Raw genomic sequence first — 23,940 nt, forward strand, 5'->3', positions numbered from 1 at the left:
TACATATACACACATACACACTACAGACGTACACAGACTCACACCACATATATACACACACACCACATACATACACACACACACACACACACACACACACAAAACACACATACATATACACACACACACACACACGTACACAGACCCCACACATATACACACCACATACACACACACACACACACACACACACACACACACACACACACACACACACAACCAGAGAATGCCCCCTGTCAGTGGAGTTCCTCCTCAGGGCATCTCACTGGTTCCTCTCTGCTTCCGCAGCCCAGTCTTTTCTTCCCCTCCATTCCCTCCCTCCCACAAATTCCTGTTTGCTTCTACTCCAAAGCAGAGTGGCCATTTCAGCCCTGCTAGCCAACATGCTCAGGATCTCCCCTCCCTCCAGCAGGTTACCAAAGAATTTTCCCATACACAATCCTCTCCCTAGGAAAAACACCGGTGCCAGGAGAATGTTTCCAACCTGATATATGTGAGGCTAACAGTTTGTGACTAACGTGTTGTCATGCTGAGGCAGGATGGAAAGATGGAGAAATTAAGGGGACATAGGAAGGAAAAATATCCCCTCCCTCCAGAGACTGGTGAAGCCGCCCACCAGATGAGAAGCAACAGTTCTTGAGCAATTAGCATCTGCTGGTAAGGCTGGCAACATAGAGAAAATGTTCTTTTCATGGATATTTCGAATAAGAATGTTAAAATAAAGAGCACGCCTTCATCAATCCCAGCACTCAGGAGGCTGAGGCAGGAGCACCTCTTTCAAGGCCATCCTGGTCTACATAGAGAGTGCTAGGCTGTGTAAAGCTACATAGAAAGACTGTGTCTCAAACAACAACAACAACAAAAACATGTTTTAGGTTAAAATAACAACGGACCATGCTTAAGGCCTAAGCATATATGACCAAGTATGGTCTTCCTCTTTTCCCAGCTGCAAACCTGAAGACTTGGAATCTGCCAAATAAGACTCTAAACTCCAGGGGTTGGGGATTTAGCTCAGTGGTAGAGCGCTTGCCTAGCAAGTGCAAGGCCCTGGGTTCAGTCCCCAGCTCCGGGGGCGGGGGGGGGAGCTCCACTAAATTTCACTCACAGCAAAAGGCTTGCTTTAACTCCCTTTTAAACTTTGCGATTCATGGTTTGGAGGCAAGATAGGAAGGCAACAAGGGGCATATGAAACCAAAGAGGCCCATCATCCCTTTCCTGCTGACAATCGGGAGATTCCAGACACACACACACACACGCGTGTGCACACGCACACAGCACACTCATACACTCATACACCACCCGGGGAAAGCCAAATTTACCGGTAGAGATGACACTTTCCTAATGTCTTCCTAAAGACAGACATCTCTAACAAAATGTCAAAGACAATGAACAAACTGGGGTCAGAAGGATATACCACCTGCCCTGCTGCCATTCCTAAAGCCAAACAACTGCCCAGGACGTCCACCCTAAAACCTGTTTACAGTGGGAAACCCTTTAACCTTTGACTCTGGTTGCAAGTTAATTGACCTTAAAAGCCTCAGGGTCACCCACACACCCACCCCACCCACAGTGAAAACAACTGCAGGCTCCTTCCTCACAACCCTTCAGTCAGTCAAACCCTCCTGTTTGGAATCTGTGCTGCCACCTCTTTCAATAACTCCAACTCTGTCTTACACTCGCCAGTTCTGAAATTCTTGGCTGCAGAGAGCGTGGGCAGGAATCTACTTTGCATGGGGAGGAGTTTGTGAAAGAACTGCTCGGGCTGCAGCCAGGAAGGGACATGGGGGGGGGGGCTATGTCTCCAGCAGACCCACTGCTGCTAAGATCATTCACCACTTTGGCTGCTTGTAATCCTAGCCAGCGCAGCTCAGACACTATCCTACGGTCACTACCAAAAAGATTGGTTTTGTTTTTTTCATTTAAAATTTTATTATTTAATTTTGCATCTGTGCACGTAAGTGCAGGTGCCAGAGGAGGCCAGAAGAGGGCGTCGGATCCCAGGGAGCTGAGTTACAGGTGGTTAGGAGCTGCCCAGTATTAGTGCTGGGAATAGAATGTGGGTCCTCTGCAAAAACAGTACGTGCTCTAACCACTGACCCATCCCTCCAGATGCTAAGAAAAAAAAGGTTTTTTTTATAAAGATTCCTTGGAGAGCCTTCAAGCAATACAACTTCAGAAGCCACCAAAACTGTATGTATGGCTACTGCTGAGACACCACGCATGTCTGTCTCTGGAAGCCGTTACCCACACCTGGTGCTGGATCTCTTTCTCTTAACTCCCATACTGCAATCTAAATCTATGTTAAAATCTCCCTTAGCGAATTCCATTTCTGCTTCCTACTGACTTGTCCTGAAATGCTTTTCTGTATCGAATCAAGAATTCCAGTAAAAGAATGCCTGCAGCTGCTGCTGGTGACTGCGTGGAGCCGTCTCTGGCTGCTACCTGACTGCAGCTGACAATTCCAACCTCTTAAGTTAGACCTCAAATGGCTGGGGTCCCCCCCAACCTCAGACGCAGCCTTGTAAGATGACTTGCCCATCCCAAAGGACTTCCAATTGGGCACCCTGGAAATTCCCCTGACCCTCAACTCAAATCCTGGGGTCTGACATTTGTAGTCCACGGTGTTTTAGGGAAGGAGAGTAAACAAAATGAGCAGAGCAGGGGTGGGGACACACAATCCTGGCATCAGGGACACCCAGGCACCTGGGAGTTCTGAGGCCCAGCTCCAGCCGGGCCTGTTCTGTGTAAGGGTTTGATTCTCTACTTCAATTTAAGTTCAATGCACTCCCTCCGCTGCTAAAATGTTTCACCCTCGGCCTCTAGCCCTTTCAAACAGAAGCCCAGGCTCCCCACTTGCCAATCCTAGCCTCTCAGAGAACAAAGTACACTGGTTAGTTTTCATCATGGATTTAACTGGATTTAGAATCACCATGAAATGGCCCTTCTGGAAAAGTCCATGAGGTCGTTTCCAGAGAGGTTTCACTGAGAAGGGAAGACCCGCCCTGAACGTGGGTAGCACCATCTCATGGCCAGATCCAAACTAAGAGGAAGTGAGCTGAGGCCTGGCATGCATCTCGCTTCAGTTCCTGACTGGGGACAAAGTGAGCAGAGCGGTCTCCGCTCCTGCTGCCCTGTGGATGGGCTGTACCTGTGAGCACTGAGCAGAAATGGACCCATCCATCCTTCCCTAAGCTGCTTCTTGTCAGGTATTTTGTCAAAACATCAAGGGGGGGGAGCACTTCAAGATGACAACTTTCGGGCTGGAGAGATGGCTCAGCGGTTAAGAGCACTGACTACTCTTCTAGAGGTCCTGAGTTCAATTCCCAGCAACCACATGGTGGCTCACAACCATCTGTAATGAGATCTGATGCCCTCTTCTGGTGTGTCTGAAGACAGCTACAGTGTACTTATATATAATAAATAAATAAATCTTTAAAAAGGGTGGGCAACGAATGACAACATGGCCCCATTATAGCCATCAAAAGCCCATAAAACCAGCATCTGTACAAATATGTAAATCTCAAAGGCAGTAGGGTGAGGAGTTAGAATATGATGTGATAATACGTTTTAGCAACAAGATGCTTCACAATAGGTAAAAGAAGCAACATATAATTGTATTATTAAAGTATACAACCATAACCTTGTCAACAAGCCTACTGAACAAGCACACCTGCCTGGTCCTACATGCACAATACCAAAGTAAAACGCTAGCAGTATTCAAAGATGGAGAAGTCGGTTCTCTTTGTTCCATCATCCCTGTGGTTGCCAGGGGTGGGCTTTCCACTGCTTCTCCTGCACATGCTTCTTTGGGGATGGGACTCTTTTTCAGAATGTTTGGGGAGAGCCTGAAGAATTTAGTTTCTTTTTCTTTTCTTTCCCTTTCTTTCTTTCTTTCTTTCTTTCTTTCTTTCTTTTTCCTTTTTTAATTTTATTTTAATTTTATTTTTTGTCAGTTGGGAGATGGGGAAACACAAACTGGATTCCTGTTTGCATAGTTTCAGTTTTCCTTGATAAAAAATGACAGAGAATCCCCAACAGATTCTAGAAGAACTAAGCATGCTCCTGAGAGCTGGAGAGGCCACCAGATTTCTGTCCGTGGCTAGAGACACTGTGTTAGTGTGCACCATAGACGGCGAAATGCACTGACATCCCAGCCAAGGGTGTCTGGACTGATAAGGAACTTTCGTTTTTGTTTTGTATTAAGGTCAGTTCTAAAGACCAAGGCTGGCCTTGAACTTCTGACTCTCCAGCTACTTCTCCAGTGCTAAGGTTACTGGTGTTACAGGCATATGCCATGACTCCCAACCTTAGAGTTTTCTTCTTTTCAGCCTCTTCCATCTATAATAATCGCCACTATTTCTTTTTGAGAATGAGTTTGTTATGTGTCTTATAGGATCTGAACTGTTTTGGCTTTTCCAGCTCTCTCTCCATAAGTAGATGCAGGCAGGGCATGGGTGTATGTTGTGTTTGGCACTACCTAGGTGATGTGGTCCATGTTGCACAGCATCGTGTCACTTCGTCCCAGTTTGGCTTGTACTAAGTTTGATCGTTCAGTTAACCGAGACTACTCTGTTGGAAGGGCACACTTCCCTTTGTGGCTGCTTAATAGAGAGTCATCTGGAAGGTGACACTGTAAGGCTCCATGAGTATCCTGTTCCTCAACTATCTGCCCCAAATGATTTTATACCCACTGATGACCTTTGCTAGCTATTGGAGGAAGTACATTTAAGTACATTGAACAAGGTGTGACAGTGTCCTCGTCTATGCAGATGAGCATAGGTCGAGAACAAAGAGGGAGTGTAAGGTTTGCCCATAGAGAAATGAGATGTGGTTGTACCTGTCTTTAGAATGAATGTTCAGTAATTTAACCACCCCAGACTCTAGACTCTGCCTTTAAGCATATATTCCACAGATGTAATCCTACATAGAACACTCCCCCTTGGGGCAGGCACTCTCCCCCTTTTTCTGACTTCTTTATCACTCTCTCCAGGGGATAGCAAGACAGAGCATCTCCAAGTCAGGAACCCAACTGTCCACAGAGAAGCCTCGAGAGTGACTGCCTGAACTTGGGTCAGCTCCAGGACTTTCTAACTTGGTCACAACTTCCTGTCCAGGAGGGTGGAGGAAGAGGCCAGATACGTCGTAGACCTAACCGAATCCAAGGCTCCACCCAACAGAAATCAAAACAGTCTTAGGCCCTGTGTGCAGCACAGGCAGACAGATCAATAGGAGTTCCAGGCGAGCCACGGCTGCTTAGTAAGACTCTGTCTCAACAAGCAAAAATAAAAGTAAAAAGCAAACTGTTTCCAATTTGTAGTCCCAAGCTATCAGATGAAGAGTCTTCCCAAAACACCATGCCTGGCTCCTGGTTAACATTCTGCAATGGAACTATCAACAGCTGGGCTCATGTCACGCTCCCTAGCCTTCTGTGTAGCTGGGCTGTTGCCACAGAACCTTTGAAGGCCTATAGACCTACAGTCAAGGCCCCGCTCTTCCATGTCTGACTCTGTGACCTGCATGGACAACTTTGTGTCTCTGAAATCATTTTGGGATCGTGAGAAAATAAGAGTAAATCCATTGTCTAGTGTGAGTTACCTTCTTAACCTGAAGCAGGCCATGGGATTTTGTTTTTATTACCATCTGTACTTTGTCAAGTTACTAAACCTCAGTTTCAAATTCACTTTGCCTGCTCTGCCACAATGGAGTTGAGTCTCTTCGTAGATGTCTCTCTTCTGCAGCTTCTGTGTACTAAGCCTCTGTGATAGCATTTACTAGATTTGAACTGGAGGACCACAGATCTTCAGACTCAGAGTGAGGTCCTCTATTTGGCCCATACTCTGTCCAGTGCCAGGCACCTGCAGGACACAACTTTCTCTTTTGCTTTCACAATGGACCTTGGCTAGGGCCACTGGGCATCACCAGAAGTCCCAACAGATTTTCTATTTGTGTGAAAGAAGCATTTTAGAACTCCAATAATTAATTATTGACTAGAGTCAGGCAAAGTGGTACGCATCTGTAATCCCAGCACTTTGAAGCCTGAGGCCAAAGAATCACATGTTTGAGGTCAGCCCGGAGTATCCTGCACTTCTCCACTTCCCTTGCACACTATGTTACAAGCACTATTTCAGGTGCTTGAAATTCAGTACTGAATATTAGTGACCTTGTTTCTGCCTTCATACACTGTACCATTCAGCAGAAAAAAAAAGATATTAAAAGAATACATACCCTATAGGTACACGTAACACCTTAATCTATCCTCTGCTTGGAATTCTTAGCTTTGTTCTGCTTCCCCATCATCTTTCAACATCAGGCTTCTGAACAACCTCTTACCAGGACCCTTCCAATCGCTCAACGCCTAGCTCTGTGTGTTTCATTCTTAACAACTAGAACCCCACACCTGAGCGGACCACTTCTTGTACACTAGGTATGCAATTGTGATTTGTTTAATAGATTAGTAAATGAATAATGCATGTGTTTATAAACTCAAGGAAAGTTCTAGAATGATAGACAAGAGGCCTAAGACTGTAGCTCAGCTGGTGGGGTGCAAGCCTAGCATGTCTGAGAGCTTAGGGTCAATCTTTAACATTGCACATCCAAAGAATAGTGGTGTACACCTGTAATCCCAGACCTGGGGAGTTTAAGAGGGTCAGAAGTTTAAGGTCATCCTCAACTACTTACAAAAGTTGGGGCCAGCCCTGGCTATATGAAATCGTATTTCAAAAAAAAATGATACACAAGAAACTATTAAGACTGACTACTTTGGAGTTGGAGAGATGGTTCAGCAGTTAAAAGCACTGGCTGCACTTTCAGAGGACTAAGTTCCAATTTCTGGGACATATGGGATGGCTCACAACTGTCTGTAACTCCAGTTCCAGGGGATCTGACTCTCTCTTCTGGCAAGCAATTGCTGCACAGATAAATGTGGGCAAAGTCCACATACATGAAATAAAATAACAACTAAGAGTAGTTTCCTTTAAGGGGGGAGGGACCTTCAAAAAGAATCTTTCTTTCAATAGTCCCTTTAGTACTGTTGGATTATTGTCATGTGCATTTATGAAGCTGCCTGTTTTTTTTAAAAAAAAAAAAAACAAAAATTACTAGGGCTGGTGAGATGGCTCAGGGGTTAAGAGCACTGACTGCTCTTCCAGAGGTCCTGAGTTCAATTCCCAGCAATCACATGTTGGCTCACAAGCATTTGTAATGAGATCTGGAGCCCTCTTCTGGTGTGTCTGAAGACAGCTACAGTGTACTCGCATAAATTAAATAAATCTTTAAAAAAAATACTAAAAGTACCCCCCAAAAAGTTCCTTCCAGTTAGGATAAGAGCCACGGAGTTTATAAGCTGTCTGGGGTTACAGAGTGGGAAGGGTTATTATTGCCTGGCACGTGATAGCCAAATAATGCATTTGCAACCTTTTACACACCCATCCTATTTTGCTTCGATTTTCTCTAATTTGTCTGCATCAACATGGTTTCTAAGTCATATCAATATGCCTTCATCTTTACATTTTAAAGCTATTCTAACAGATAATCATATTTTAGACTTCGTAATATATTTTGTTCATTTTACTCTCTCCGCCTTCCCCCTCCCAATTCCTGCACACTAAAATTCAAGCTTCGTGAAAGGACAAACCTTTGCTTGTTCTCTTCAGTGTCCTTGGACCTTAGAAGCGTGACAAGGGTAAGTGGGAAACCCCAATACATATTTAAGGCTCAAATGAACAGTTGAGTTTCGGGTAAATGCATGCATAACTTCTTGGATGAAGGATGAGGATTTGCGGAGAGATGGATAGCCTGGCACTGAAGAAATAGCCTAGGATTAAGGGATGGGTCCTCATATCTCAGGATGGATTATAGCCATAGTGGTCCAGAGCTTCTTTACCGGTCGGCCTCAAGTTGCTTAGCAACATGCCGCCCCTCCCTCACCGCCACCAGAGGGCGATCGGGCGCGCGGTAGCGTGAACGCGCGCGCGTTCACTGCGCCTCACGGAAAGGCAAGGGAGCACGTCACTTCCTGTTTCTTTAGGGGAACGTGGCTTTCCCCGCAGTGCCTCTTCTCCGTCTGCGTTCGTGCTGCGGCGGCCGGAGCTGGAGTCGGAGCCCGAGCGCAGCCTCGCCATGGATTCGGCCCTCAGCGACCCGCACAACGGCAGCAGCGAGGCTGGCACCCCAGCCAACGGCACGACGCGGCCGCCCTCCACACCCGAGGGCATTGCGCTGGCCTACGGCAGCCTCCTGCTCATGGCGCTGCTGCCCATCTTCTTCGGCGCCCTGCGTTCGGTGCGCTGCGCCCGCGGCAAGGTAGGATCAGGGCGAGAGCCAGCGCCTTCAACTTCCATCCTGGTCACAGCCCCCACGGATGGGTCCCCGAAGACCCCGATAGCTGTCCCCCTTTCCCGCGTCACTCACCCACCCCGATATGGATCACCATTCCCTCCATCTGGGTTCACATTTGTGACCTGGCCTTTGGTGTCCCAAGATCCGACCACTCCCAGAAGCGGGGATTAGCATCGTCCCCAGATAGCGTCCCTCAAACAGACCCTGCCATATTCCCCTCCCCCCAAAACCCCCAGCTTCATGCCGCAGCTGGAAACCCTGTCGGCTCGACCCCAGACACAAAGGCAGGCGCAGACTCTGAGCCTGCTGGACCCGAACCCACCTGATGCTATAGCTATTAAGCAACCAAGTGTTTGCACCCGGGGCAATCACCCCATCCTAGGGCTTGGGTCAGCCTCAGTGTTCCTTACAGGCATGGCTCTGAAAGGCACCATCTTTTGTCATCCTCTGTTAAGGAGCCATGCCTGGCCACACCCACAGTTAATTGTAGCATCCAGATCCATCCTTAGGCCCTGATTTCTGTCGCCCTGGAATCACAGCTGCGACTATACCCACCAGGAACTCCTAAATCAGACCCTCTCTCTGCCTCAAAAACAAAACCCAGGGGAGGGGAGGTGGCGCAGCGGTTAAAGGTGCTTTTGCCGCCAAGCCTGATGATTTCAGTGAAATCCCAGGGATGCAAATGGTGGAAGGAGATATCCTGGCTACTGCGTGTTATTTTCTGACCTCATCACGATCACATTAAATAAGCAAATGTAAAGTTCTTTATATAAAATAGAAGCCCGCTGCCATGCCATAAGCCTAGCACTCAGGGAGCTGAGGCAGGAGAATCAAAAATTCTAGAGCAGCTGGGCTACAGAGACCCAGTTGCCCAGGGGAGAAAGGGGTGGAGGGATAGAGCACCAGCTGCACTTCTTGTCTTTTGTTTAGAACGTGTTCCACCCATCTACCTTGGTTCTCCCGTCTTTAGACTTGTTTGGTTGATTTCTTCACCCTGCTTACCACCCAGCCTTGCATCTCTCCAGGCTAAAGCCCAGACGGTGACTACCTCCCAGTAGCCTCTCCCCCCAGAACAAATTCCTTTGCAGATTGAGCCTACCTGCTGAATAGTAACTACATTTGGACTGTTAATGAGACTGGGGTGGGCCCTCTCCTTGGGCTTCTGTGAAGTCTGTCTCTGCACATCAAGGGGGACTCCAGAACCTTCCACACATACCCCCTCCCAAATCTGCCCTATATTAAGCTTCTGAGGCCCATAGAAAGTAACAACTTCTCCCTTTCTGGCATCCTCTCTCCAACAGCCTCTTAACCTTAACCGTACTGTTCCCCACTGCCCCTCCCCCACCAAACCTGAAGGTGGCCTGGAGAGGAAGCTGCCTTCCCCAGAAAGGGTAGCCGCACAGGGCAGCTGGCACTTTTGAAACTGCTTCAGTTGCGATTCTCAAAACACCATGTGGCAGAGGACAGGAGCCTCCTGCTGGACCTTTCTGGGCAGATAAAGAGAGAGCACTCAGTCTGGACCCGGGCTGAGAGAACTGGGTGTGACCCATTTTCTTTGCTCCTCTGCCTCTTCTAAGCAGAGTTGAGGTGTCCTTAGCCAGTCCAGTCAGGCTGATGCTTGGTGCCAAGGCAAGTTCTGAAACAGATTAGGACAAGAGAGAGGCAGGACAGCCTGGCCCAAGGCTGAGCAGCCCCTAGACTGAATGGCTCTCCTTGGTCTGCACATGGACTAGTCTTTGCAGAAAATGCATTCCAGGCAGCAGGGTTTCTTGAATTCGAGCTGTTATCAATGGTGGGGGATGCCGCAAAGATGAGTAGGTCAGAGCCCTGTTACCAAGGAATTCAGGAAGATGGTAAGGCAGCAGCTGCGGTGGGCTATAGAGAAAGGCAGAGCATCTGTGGCTGAGCACATGAGATGTGCAGTTTCAGCCAGGAGAGGGCATTCTTAAGCTGGGAAAAGCAAGCAAGGTACCAGAGAAAGAAGGAAGGAAGGAAGGAGGCACTGCAGGAAACAGCGGGTGACTTAGAGTAGCTGGAGCAGAGGGCGTGGATAGAAGAAAGGGAACCATAATGTCTCTTATCTGTTCCAGGCATCGCCCACGGGGAGGCCTTAGATGATTTAGACTACAAAGGACCTGCCCATTTGTTAGTGACTTCCCAGTCCCAGTAGCCAGGATGCTCTAACGTATGGAGCCTTTATCTGCCTTGATGCTCACAACTCTGAGCAGCAGGCAAGAGCTGGTTTATCATTCTGTCTGTAAAGAGCAGAGGATCAAAGAATGGCTTCTGCAGGTCCCTTGGCAGCTAGCTAGAGATGCATCAGGTGGGCCCGCTTCTAGACCAGGCCACCATCCGTGCAGATGCCACTGAAAACACAAGCAGTGTTGTGACCTGAGATACGATGAGAGCCAAATGACTCCTTTGTCCACCTTGTCCAAGAGAGGAGGGCAGAGCGGGGACCCAGGAGCTTGGCACTTCCAACTGGTATTTGACACCACAGCCTGCCGAGAGAGTGCACTCGAGGACAGTTCCCCTGGGGTCTGCAGCATCTACAAAAGGCAGAGTGTGTTGTGAAATCCTGGGCAAAAGAAGTCGCCCTGTAGGGGTGTCAGAAACCTGTGTCCTTAAGGGGACAACTTCCAGCCAAGCAGGAGCTGACTGATAGGTCTAATAGGCTTTCGATTCAGCAAAGAGGAGTCTCTCAGCCAACAGGACTGGGCACCGTTACAGGGCTGCTGGGATGAGACGCAGAATGTATGATCAGCCGACTTCTGCTGTAGCCCGGAAGAGGCAACAGGTGTCTGCCCATGTGAGTGAGGGTTCTTCAGGCTGAGGAGAGGGAATGGAGAGAAGTATGACAGGAGCTCAGGAGAGGGACTTGGGTGCTATGTGACAAGATGCTCGGGGACCCTACAACCTTTCTGAGGAAAAGACCACTGAAGGTAAAGTAACACTTAAAATGGGTACTTAGAAAGCTCGTGTGTGACATTCAGGCAGCTGCCAGAACATAAAATCCTCCTTGGAAACACGCACACACAGCTACTTACGGAAGCTTCCAGAACTTTTCCAGTTTTGTGACACTCCTGATCTAACCCAGGACCTCCTATATGCTAAACATATACTCTACCACCAAGCTCTTTCCCCAGCGGGCCTGCCTTTTAGAACGTTTTCTGCGCGTATACGAATAGACACTGGCGTTTGTATACGCGCACAGGTAGCCTCACTGAAGGGGGTTATTCGGTACCCGCTGCCCTCCAGCTTGTTTTCATTTAGCAGTGTGAAGTAGTCATTTTCTGTTTACAGCGCCTCTGCCTTTCTGTAGTGAGATAGGTCCCTGTTACACTAGCCAAAGGCCCACAGGTAGATATGACTACCTCCCTCCCACCCCAGCAGCGGCTCCTGTGCCTGCGTCTTATTTACCCATCAGTAGAGATTTTGTTCCTTCAGACACCCAAGTGTGTCAGTGGATCTGGATTTTCAGGAAGTGCGAATGGGTTTTGTTTTTGTTTATATGAGGCTGGATCCTGCTGTGTTGCTCTGGCTGGCCTGATACTCAGCAAACAGCCCAGTGTGGTCTCTAACTAAACACTCTTCCTGCCTTAACTTCCTGGGAGCTAGAAGTGCAGATGTGAGCACCATTCCCACTGTACCCAGAGTTTGTTCGTGGCACCGGTTCTGAAAGGACGGGACTCTTCAGGAAATGCAGATTCAGAATCAGACATTCAAGGTGGGCTCTGAAAAGCCCTCTTGGTGGTTCTGATGACCTCTAAAAATTTGAAAGCCACTAATTTAGAGACCTCCACAATATGTTTTTAGTCTTTAACCACTAAAAACCATGCTAAAATTATTATTTTCATAACTCGTAGGGCAAGTTTCTTGAAGTTGGCTTATCAAGTCAAACACTACACGAATCTCTATCCTCAGCTTCTACAAGATGGCCTGCTGTAGAGCTCATAGGTACTTAACTACAGCCCGGTGCAGGCTTTAGAGAGGGTATCGGTTGGAAGGAGGCAAAATGGCAGGTGCAGTTGGTGAAGCCAGCTGTGTGGTGCAGGGCATATGTGGGGAGAAAATGCGTTTAGGACATAGCCAGGAGACAGAATGGTGGCAAAGAGTGAATGTGAGGTAACCGCAGGTGTCCCCAGGGCCTCAGTCTAGGTAGACAGTAATCGAGTGGCCCGGGAATTCCAGGATATCTTGGGTGTGGTCAGGAAGCATCCGTCCAGGGCTCAAGCTGGGCATCGGGCTCCCCATTGCTCTGGCTTCCACCCAGGTGTCTAAATACCCAGGCAACTGAAAGCTAAATGTCTCAGCCATTTGTACAGCTCCCCGTTAATTCTTGCTGTGTTGGGCTTAAAAGCCCAAATCAAATTAGTAGTGAATCTTAATAAGTTGTAAGGGTTTTTGGTTTGGTTTGGTTTTTTTGTAACCACAAAGATGTTCAGCCTGGCAGTGGTGGCTCAGGCCTTTAGTCCCAGAACTCAGGAGTCAGCGGCTGGTAGATCTCTTAAGTTCAAGGCCAGTCTGGTCTACAGAGAGAGTTCGAAGACAGCCAGTATTGCACAGAGAAACCCTGTCTCAAAAACAAACAAATGAACTGTTCTTTTTCTTCAGGACTCTTGAGTCTTGGGGAAGCCACAGGCCTCTTTGGCATCATCAGGCTGCCAACAGAAGCCTTTCCTCTCCAGAGAGGAACGGTAGAGGTCTGCTAATAGAGAGGGGTGAGGCCACCAGCTTACCTGGGTTTGATCCCTGGCTTAGCCACTCACCATCTGTGTCATACTAAGCAAAATACTCTGCTTCTTCGAGCCTCATTTTTTTGTTGTTGTTGGTTTTTTTTTTTTTTTTTTTCCGGAGCTGGGGACCGAACTCAGGGCCTTGCACTTGCTAGGCAAGCGCTCTACCACTGAGCTAAATCCCTAACCACGAGCCTCATTTTTAATGAATTAAGGAAGTACCTGCTCGGGCAGGGGCCCTGGGACACTGCCTGGCACATAAAAAGGGCTCAGTAAATGCTCTCCTTCTTGTATTACTACCAGTCAGATCACAAGGCTCCACTCTGACTCAACACTGAAGCGTGAGGTATTTATAATAGACACCCACAGAGGAGACCAGATTCCTCTGTTTGGTGAAGCATCTGTCCAACCTTGGTTTGTCATCGAATAACATGAAGCTTCTTCCTGCCCTGGGACCAGGCTAAACTGAAAGGAATTTGTGGAAATGAGCCATAGCACTGGTTTGTAGGGAAGCCACAAAGCCCTGAATGTGCTTTCGAGCCCCGAGCCTCTCTGTGCAGTCTGCCTGAGAACTGCTCCACTGTGTACACAGAGCAAACACCTCCACACAGTTGGCCTTTATTGGTCCTCCGTTGCATTCCAGACCCTGAAACTGTCTGTCAAGGCTTTAAATGGCATCTGCTCTAGCCACCTGTGGCAATTACTTCGCTGCAGAAATAGAGCTGGCTTACCCGTGATTCCTTGTACATACCGGTAGAAATAGCACATAGACTTCAGTAATGACTCCACTGCAAACACTGGAGTCCTGATTTTGCAGTCAAGGAAATGAGTCTGCTAGGCTTCCTGGCCTCAGGGCAAGCTCTAACTGTTTGGCCTTCATCCCATGGATAAGCACGTGTGTCTGCATTACCCCACATCACACTGCATTGTGGCAGGCTATTTAAGCTGTCAGGATTGCAGCCCACTTGCCTGGGGACTCACTGAGATAGGAGCTGTCCTGTTGATTTTGTGCCCATACTGCTGCTACACGGAAAATGTATTCTGGTTTGGAGGTGCATGGTAGCGAGGTGCCACCCAAGTGTTATCACACTGCTACCAAAAGCAGAAGCCACGGACTGGCAGGGGAAAGAAGGAAAGAAACTGGGCCTCCCGGTCGGGATTGCCCATGCTTCTATCCCTTCTGGCCACCCATGGAGGTATTCAAAGTGGGGAGCCTACCTTGCAGCCTGGGCAGCCCCTCAGCCCTGTGGGTGGCATGGGGGAACATGTTAAGGACCCTCCTGTTTACTTCACACAGTTTTAGTTTGCCTTTTCTCATGCCCCATATGTGTCTTAGTCTTCAGCCTCTCAGCACACATGTGCGCGCACGAGCAAGCACGCGTGTACGTATACACACACACCCATTTTGAGGTAAGTAAAGCTGAAGTCTGTCGCCCTTTTTGGCAGAGGAATAACTGAGACTCAGAACCATGACTATCTGTAGGGAAGGTTCCCAGACTTGGAATTGTTTGGCCAAATGTGAGGTTTTTGGCATATATCACCAATTATCTTTTCAGAAAAACCTGTTGGCCTTCACTTACCCATGGCTTGTCAGGTTGGTATGCTACAAAGCATGAACTTTACCGTTCAGGAAGATCAGAAATGAAATCCTGACACATGGTCTGAACCTCTGTCACCATACAGGCTGTCGATCTCAGAAGTCGAGTGCTTGCCGAGCTGTGGTGAGGCTCCAGATTCACTCCCCACTGCCACAGAAAGTTTTAAAGGATAAGGATTAGTGCTGAGGAAGTGAGTCAGTAATGCACTTGTCCACAAGAGTGAGGACGAGAGTTCAGATCTCATCAGTGGGGCATGTGGCAGGCCACCTCTAATCCCAGCATTTAAACAAGACCCCTCAAACAAGCCGTCTAGCCCGACTATCCAAATTGAGGTCCTGTGGGTTCAAGTGAGAGGCCCTGTCTCTGTAAAAGGGGTATACACATGCACCCATTAAAACACACATTCACACATCTAAACATGATCCCCTAGGCACGTGCTCCCTGTGTCATTGGGCTTATGTAAACTTACCTTCTACATCCCACCAAGTAACCTTCCCCAGGCTTTGTGCACATCTGTCTTCTAAGGCTCCTTTTCTGGTCATTTCACAGGCTTGCTGCCTAGCTGCCGGCTCCTTGGCATTTTGCAGTCTTGTGCTTTGGCACACAAGAGCTCCTCAGATTCAGTCTTTCTCTCCATATAGCCGCCCTCCTGTCATGCTTTCCTAATGTTTTTGATGAGCCAAATTGTTAGTGAGACTCCACAGCTGCTGGAGGGGCTCTCTTGAAGGAATGCCGAGACCTCGTTCACAGGGCGGATACCATGATAGGAACCTCCAGTGCTGTGATGAGACCGGCTCCTGTTAAGAGAGCTATTAGATCAGGAGTCTAATCTGGCGTTGCTAGGACTTTAGGTGCTGTCATAGAAACTAGAAGAGCCAAGTGCCGCAGTGCACACCTGTAGGCCAACCAATCAGGAGGCCGAAGGAGACCAGACAGCAGGTCCGTTGCAAGAACATCCACCCATCTCTGGAAAAGGGGGTTGAATACGGCCGTCTGAAGGGCTTCCCAACGGGGTGTGGACTGGCTCCCTAAAAGCAATAAAGATTTGGGCTTTTGTTTTGCTTTGGGTTTAGAATAGATTCTCACTATGTAGACCAGGTTGGCCTTGAATTCACCGAGGCCCTACGTCTGCCTCCTGAGTGGGGTTGAAGGTGTAGCACCAAGCCCATGTTTTTAGTACAAGTGTAGGAGTGTATTCCACAAGACTGACTTAAATTCTGTAAAACTGGTGTAATCCGCATGCTACACTGTTACTCCGGTTTCACTTACTTCTCATACTCACAGCACTGAGGTGCTGTGCTTAACATTCAGTTCTTTTTTGTGTAAATATTTTATCTTTTGTCGGCTCTCATGCCAAATTTTTGCCAATTATAATAACAGCTGTCATCATAAGCAGAGGAATTAGCATTAGCTAAAGCCTCGAGACAGGGAATGTGGGAATCCCCGAGATATCAAAGTGCACCAGCACGAAGGGAGACCGATGACTGCTGAAGCCTCGTGTTCCAGGAGCCATGGTGGCTCAGCTGCCCCTTCCCTCTCTCTCCAGAGCTCTTCGGACATGCCAGAAACCATCACCAGCCGAGACGCTGCCCGCTTCCCCATCATCGCCAGCTGCACACTCTTGGGGCTCTACCTCTTTTTCAAAGTAAGTCCTTTGCTACCTAGATAACTTTTCTGCATGGAAACAGCATCAAAAGTGAGGCATGCGGCAGAAGCCAGGGCTGGTGTTTGCTCCCTTTCCCTCCAGCAGCCCTCTGTCTCCCCAGCGTTGTACTCTTTCTTGTACCACTTCTGTCTCCTTGCATTGGGCTGGTCTGAGTGAGCTTTTGATGCAGACATACCTCGGCCACACTGATCACCTTTGTTTATTTTTTGTTTTTAAATTGAGGTTTATTTCCCCAATAAAAGTTAACCAGGCTCAATGTTGAAAACTTGGCAAACAGAGAAAAGTTAAAAAAAGAGAAACAAAACCCAACTTCCAGGTCCATGCCCAGTTCCCCTCAGAGGTGTGTCTTCCATGGTCCTCCCATGCTCTCTCCATAGCTGTGGCCACACAGTGTAGCTCATCTGTAGAGGTCACTTCCCCTTGAAAATACCATGAGCATTTTCTCATGTAGCTAAGTGCACCGTAAGCCTGTTCTGCTCTCCACGTATACATACTGTTCTCTGAGTGTGAAAGTAATGGACACTGGACACTTAGCATTCCTTACACAGAAGAGGCTGTTGAGAGAGAAGCAGGTCCCACAACAGGGTAGTCATTGTATGCTGTGACTCCCTTCAGGCTTTCGGTAAATGTGCCTTGGCATCAGAAGCAAAGTGTTAAACTCTTCATGTTTTTACTAGTATATCACAAACTCATTCTGTTTGTTGAAAATTAGTCAAGAATAGCTTTAATTTGCAATTGCAAAGTTCTTTAAATGACTAATTTTTTTCAAGGCTGGGAGTGTAGCTTAGTCATAGAATACAAGGCCCTAGATTCCATTACTAACACAGTAACCAAACCAGTCTGTCTGTTTGTGTTCTTCAACCTAAGGAAAGGTACAACAAGCCACATCCTCTCCCGTAGTTTCTTGAGAATCTGTACTGGTAGTCCTAGATGACGTTAACTATTTAAGGGCTGGAGGGCTCTGTGAGTTGCTTGGTTGCCCTGTACTAACACAATCAGATGTGCCTGGTTGTTTCATGCACCCCAGGGGCTCGGGCCCAGTGTTGGCTTCTCATAGTGGCACTGCTAGCAATTCATTCATGGTGAATATGAGTATGTTCATTCCACAGTGTGGCACAAAATACTTTGGTGCACAAATATGTCTTCCTCAAGTATGCAGTAAGATTCTAAGTCAAACAGGGTCTCCGTTTGCAGTCAGATGGACAATGCCAGATCCCTTTGTGGGTAGTACTGGTGGCAGCAGTGGAACTGCAGAGAACCGAGGCATTATCGTGCCAAGCACATTTTTGTACCACTGAACTGCGCCTCACCCCAGATAGCATCAAACTGCCCTCCAAGGTGTTTACCTTCCCATTGGGTTCTGTGACCACTGACTGCCACCAAACTTAGTTCCACTAGTCTACGAGTCAAATAAAACCCAAAAGCGTCTTGTGAAATGGTGAAGACATACACCAGTCTCGCAGATTAAGTGTAAAGCATGGAATCAGGCCATTGCAAGCTCCTCCTGCCAGAACCCATCTCATACCCACCCACCTGCTCAGCCAGGAACAAGTCCCTTTGTTCCTACCCTTTCCAACACCTCTCTGCACATCCAGTCCACAGGCAGGACTCTTGCTTCTCCTCAGTCCCCAGGCCTCTAGACCAGGGCACAGTGCTCCCTCTGCTGGCTCATGCAGGACCCCTTCTCCCTGGGCTCTCTGTCATGGTATTGCAGAACCTGGCACTGCCTTGGCCCCCAGCATTGTTTGCAATTCTTTCTCTCCCGTTGCATATGAACTCTGAAGTTGCCTTACTCCTCATTGTGTGGCTAGTATTTGGCACAGTGCTCTACACATAGTAGACAGTCAGGAAATGCAGCCAAATTGTTAGGCAAGGGTCAACCAGTTCCCTGAGTAAAGCTTCTCAGTGCTGGAAGCTGATGAAGGCAGAGTTGGAGTGGCCTAGGTAAGGGGGAAAGAAAGCTGTCTCATCAGCTCAAGAACACACCCCCAGGATGCCTAGGAAGGGGAATGAGTCTGCTCTGCCATGGGTGAAACTGGCAGTGTGTATGCAGGGCAGAGTGATTTACAGACTCCATCCAGAGGTGGTCAAGCCCTTCTTCCCACTAGGGAACAGCGCACAAAGGCTTGGAGGGAGAGCGACATGATCAGACTCACGTTCAGCAGATAACTGAGTCTTCTCAAGTCGTGTGGGCCCTACACCCACGTTTAAGAGAACTTGGTGACCAGTGTAGCAGAGGCGCTGCAACAGGCACAGATCAGTTCAGCACAGCCTTCCCAAGCTCCAGAAGGAAGCTAGCTTTGGAGCATTGTGGCAGACTGTTTCTGTTTGACCTGCAATGATAAGATGAAGCGGCTGTCAGGGCCTGGTGTCCCAACTTACAGCTGCCATTGCAGGCATGGGAAGGTGTCACTCAAAGAGTCAATAGGAAGAGTGGAGCACACAGTGTGTAGTTATTTCAAAACTATCATGCTGGAGGACCTGGGGGCCGCTTCAAAAGGGCTCCTGGACGTTTGAGCTGGGAGAACCATTGAAGAACAAATTCTGTGGTTCTGACACTGCTCTTGGGTTTGATTTCAGACTCTTCTATTCCTCTGGAACTGCCATCTAAGGCCTTAGGCACACATAGTAATTGCCCTCCTCCAATGAAATCACATGTGTAAGCATCTAGACACTTTTTCATAGAACCCATCAAGGTGGGACCTGAGGTACTGCTCTTCACCATAGCTGTGAAAATGGAGGTCCTGGAGTCTGAAATTCGTCCTGACTGCCCCTAACTGCAGAGGGACAGAATGAGACCAACCTCCAGGATATTCTTCAGGCTTTGGTAACCCTGACTTGCTTCTTTTTGTATTTCCTCCTCAGCTGTTCTCCCAGGAGTACATCAACCTCTTGCTGTCCATGTATTTCTTCGTGCTGGGGATCCTGGCCCTGTCCCACACCATCAGGTCAGAAGGCATCTCTCCACAGCCCTTGAAGCTGCTTCTCAGGAGCCAGTACAGGGTCTTGGATGGGAACGTGATCTTTTGTGTCATTCAAAGCCAGGTTTAAATCCTGCCTATAAAATCTAAGGGAATCTTCCCCTCATGTTGGCACTATATGCGACCTAGGATGGAGCCCAGAACTTCTCAGGGCCACAGACTCCTTATAAGGATGTGCAAGGCTATGTATGTATGGTGGCTCTTAGTACTCAAGATGCTGAGGCAAGTTCCTAGGCTACCATATAAGACCTAGTCTTAGAGAAAACATAGGCAGGAGTGTCAGAGAGTCATCACAGTGCTGATGTGTGTCATATCAGGACCACTTACAAGTACTAGGCTTGGTTCCTCATGGGATAGGCACCTACCTGCAGAGGGTTAGAGGGCAGGCCCTGAACGTGACTGCCTGGCCTTAAATCCAGCCTCTGTACTCCATGTTAACCTATCTGACTTTAGTCCCTCAAAGTTGTGGGTTGTGTGTGGGGTTTTTTTTGTTTTATTTTTTTTTTAAAACTGGTCTGGTGCCTTTCGTGTACAAAATGTCTCTCCGTCAATAAGTACAGCTGTCCTTTGTTAGGACTGCTATGATCACCTGTTAGACACCTTAACTCTGGGTGTTGCTCCTGGGTAAGTTAGTGAAGCTGAAGTTAGATTAAGACATTCAGTCAGATCACACAGCTGGTAAACAGCAAAATGAGGGTGGAAGCCCAGGTCTGTGGACACAGGCCACTCTGCTCAGACCCAGTTGCTCACATCAGGCATAAATGATTTGGGACAGTATCATGGAAACAAGGGGCCATTGGCCACCTTCACTCTGCAGAGCTAGCCTGCACACGTAAACTCTGTTGGTACTTTTTCACATCACCAAGTAAGAGTCTTATCCTTGGCATGGACAATAAAAAGCATCCAGCCCATTCCTGTCTGCATGTTAGCAGTAGTCCACAGACAGACTGAGGAGTGGCCAGGAAAAGTTGCCCAAGGGAAGGAACACAACTTGAACTCAGGTTTGAGAGGTAGGAAACCTGGAAGAGGTAGAAGGAGGTGCCAGATCAGGAGCTAGATGGTCTCTGTACATTAAAGAACCAATTTCAGGCTCTTTTTAGAGTATTTAGAGCTACATGATGTGAGCACGGAATGTGCACCAAGGAACAGTGAGACTTATTCCTCCAGGTAAGCTGGCAGGATGGAGGCAGGCAGTGTGATCTCAAATGTAGGCCTGGCCTCCAAGTATCGGTCCATAGTATACAAAGCCTTCTAAAAACAGGAAGTGTCGAATGGGCTGCTGCTGTCTCCGCACACCTTGAAGTCTTAGCAGGCCCACAGTGAGCTCAGGATCGGCCCGGTGTTACATAGCTGGGATTTAGCTATGGGCCTCGTAGTAAATCTAGAACCATTTTCACCTGTAGAACCTTCTCTAGCTGCGTTGAAAATACTGCCGCCCTTCTCAGAGGATTACCTGCAAGAATGGCAGGTCAGCACTCATGAGGACCTGAGGCAAGGATAGGAGTCATCGCCTTGAAACCCTGGGTTTCCTTCCTTTTCACGCCAATGAGGACTCCGAGTCTGGCCAGAGCCGTCTTCCCTGTTCTTCCCATAGCCTAGCTTCACCACTCGGGAGAGCATGTTCTTTGAAAGCACCATTAAGGGCATATGCTTGAGAGCTGATTATTTCACAGTATCCCAGCAGCCCTATATCCCACTGCCCACAAACTGTTGAGGTCCACATGTCTCAGAATAGCCAATTGTCTCTCTGCCCTCTAACCAATTCAGGAATGTTACCGATTGCTATTACCAACACAAAATAAAGCCAACCATCTCCTGGGAACAGAGCTTAGTGAAGCACTTGCCTAGTAAGGGTAAATAAAGCCCTGGGTTTGATCCTAGCACCACAAACAAAAGTCAGCAGTTAACTCCGCGGGAAGCCAGGCAGCACCACACACCTCTAACCCTAGTACTCAGGAGGCAGAGGCAGGCAAATCACCAGCAGCTCTATACTGTGAAACCCTGTCTCGAAAAAAGGGGGTAGGGGCGCACACGTAGAAGCTTCATGTGTGGGCTCAGGACTCTGATCCTAGTACTGGGATGCAGAGACGGGGAGGAGCAGGAGCCCAGGCTCATCCTTAGCTACATTAAGTTCTATGAGATAGTGTATGAAACAGCATGTGGTACATGGTAAACTTGTAGGTAGAAGCTGGTTTGGTTGTCTTCTGTGTTGGGTGTTGGACTTGGGGCCTTGTACATTCTTAGGCAGTTTCTTCTTCCTAGCTTCCCAGCCCTAAGTTTTGTTTTCTGCTTTTTCTTTGGTGTTAGGAATTAACCTAGGGCCACCCATAGGTTAGCCATGTGGTCTAGCACTGACCCACATCCCCAGTCATGAGTCATTTTCTTAACAAAATTCAGAACACTAGTAATCTGCTGTGGCACCCAGGAACCTGAGAGACTGAGGCGTAAGGTTACCATGAGAAAGAAATTCACAACAAATTTTATTACAAGGGGGGATATAAGTTAATCGTGGTTTTTTGGGGTTTTTTGTTTTGTTTTGTTTTGTTTTTTTAAGAGTGTTGATCCAAAAATTAAACTGACTCTTACTCACTGGAGGTGTGTTTTCTCGAGTCTTTTGGTTAAGAAAACTACAGTGTTTAAGAGTTTCCATGAGCTGTTTATATCCATAAGTCAGACCTTCCTCTGATTTGTACCAGAAGGTCTGAGGGTATGAGACAAGGAAGTTGAGGTTCAAAAGAATTACTATGGCTTTTCCAAGATTCACAGTTAATAAAAGCAAAGAAGTTTGGTCGCCAGGCTGTCTGACCACAATACTAGAATTCTTTATCGCTTTGTAGCCACAGTTAAGGGGAAGAGAGAATTTGGAGAAAACAGACTCACCTCTCCACATCTCTCTAAAATGCCTGCTAAAGATTGTAAGAGCCAAATCCCAGGCCATGCTGGCCCAGGCCACACCTAAATTCCTCCACCTCTGTTGCCACCCCACTCAGACCAGACCACAGCTCACAGTATTTGGGGACAGGCAGGGGACATCTTGCCTTCACATAATACAGTCACCAAAACTCCAACCCAGCCAGATTCCACACATCTGCCAAAGCAATCTTGGCCTATTTTTATCACCTGTGGCTGAGCTCTTGCCCTACTCAAGTGGCCCACAGAGAAAAAGCCCCAGGCTTCCACCTCTGGAGAACAGGGCACATCACCAGTTTCATTAGCCCTCATTGTCTACCCCCAGAGGTGAAGGCACCAGAACATTTCTCAGCAGGAAACAATGAACTTTAAGTTTCTTCTGAGTGATGGAGAGTCCACAAAACACTGTGCATGAAGTAAAAGTGCATTCAGAATAGGCCAGTGAACGAGACAGGGCCCTGGCCCTCAGGTTCACAGATTCACACCAGTTACATCATGTGAGTCCTTTTCTGTGTTGTATCTTACAGCAACCCTTTTCCTCAGCGCTTGCCTGTGATCCCAGCTTAGAGGGATTAAAACATGAGGATTAAAAAATGGAGGCCAGCCTGAGCAACTGAGTGAAACTATTTCAGAATGATTAAGGCCTAAATGTGTGGCACAGTGGTGTAGCATACATGCAGAAATCAGCACAGACATTTAACACTTAAAGTGGAAGCTGCAGATGAACTCATAAAATACCAAGTATTAGCTTAGTCCTCTTCACAGTCCCTGAGAGTATCGGACTTGGGTTTCCTGTAATCCAGCACTCAGGAGATAGAAACAGAAGGATCATTGCGAAGTTGAGGCCAGTCTGAGCTGTGAATAAGAGACTCCATCTTAGCACAAACAATAATCCTCTGAGAGATATTACAATGGTGATTGTAATAAGGTATCTACTAACTCAGATGTGGAAAGAACTGCCTGGAGCAGTTGAGTAACTTTGCCAAGGTCACAGTTCTGAGAAGTGGCAAAGATAAGACTTGAACCTAGGAATCGTGTCTCCAGTCTACTCTGCTGGTTAAAATGAAACCCCAAATTCCTAAGAGGCTAGGCAGGGTGAGTGCTTTAGCTCCTCAAACCGCTCTCTGCCTCTGCTTGTGTCTGCACATGTACCATGCCTTCGCCCTCCCTCAAAAGAGATTCAGCAAACTGAGCACCCAGCTTTGGCCATCCTGGCTGCTTCTGCCTTCCATGAATGCCCACTGTGAGCCCTGTGCCTGCCTCTTTGCCTGTGATACTCATTTACCAATCACTTCACACAGCCTGCAAAGCATCAGTTGTTTAACAAATGGAAACTGGGGCCCAGAGGTAGTTCTTAAATTCATATTCTCCAAGCCACAGCGGGGGCGGGGGGGCATCTCTCTTATCCATTGTGACCTAGATATTTCCAAACCTTCCCTGGTTCTCTTCTTAGTTGGGAAACCATTCTGGGATGTCTTCTATGACATATGTTCTTAAACATCCCTGCTACAGGCCAGCGTTGAGCTGGACATCTTTCCTGCTTCATTTCATCTTCACAGACTTCTTTGAAACAGGCAAAAAGCTTCTCACACACATAGGTAAGGAAACCAAAGCCCAGGGAGACAGGACTGCAACACTCACACCCACAACCAAGAGGCCTTGGTTTGCTCAACTGGCTCTAATGTAATCTGGGAAAAAACCCCTCCGTTCCC

The 23,940-nt window shown here is 47.8% G+C and overlaps 1 protein-coding gene across 3 annotated transcripts in view; it reads left to right on the forward strand.

Moving 5' to 3' along the window:
- Nucleotides 1-7,993: 7,993 nt before the first annotated feature.
- Hm13 (histocompatibility minor 13) overlaps nucleotides 7,994-23,940 on the forward strand; it is a 35,474-nt gene continuing 19,527 nt past the window's right edge. For 2 of the 3 annotated variants that reach the window (XM_032904438.1, XM_032904440.1), the window contains exons 1-3: nucleotides 7,994-8,301; nucleotides 16,218-16,316; nucleotides 19,203-19,285. In XM_032904438.1, the coding sequence (XP_032760329.1) occupies nucleotides 8,119-8,301; nucleotides 16,218-16,316; nucleotides 19,203-19,285 (365 nt within the window). In that variant the 5' untranslated portion in view covers nucleotides 7,994-8,118. The remainder of the gene's footprint in view (nucleotides 8,302-16,217; nucleotides 16,317-19,202; nucleotides 19,286-23,940) is intronic. The other variant, XM_032904439.1, reaches the window with a different exon arrangement.

Source organism: Rattus rattus, chromosome 5 (assembly GCF_011064425.1).
Source record: "Rattus rattus isolate New Zealand chromosome 5, Rrattus_CSIRO_v1, whole genome shotgun sequence".
Taxonomy (NCBI): Eukaryota; Metazoa; Chordata; class Mammalia; order Rodentia; family Muridae; genus Rattus; species Rattus rattus.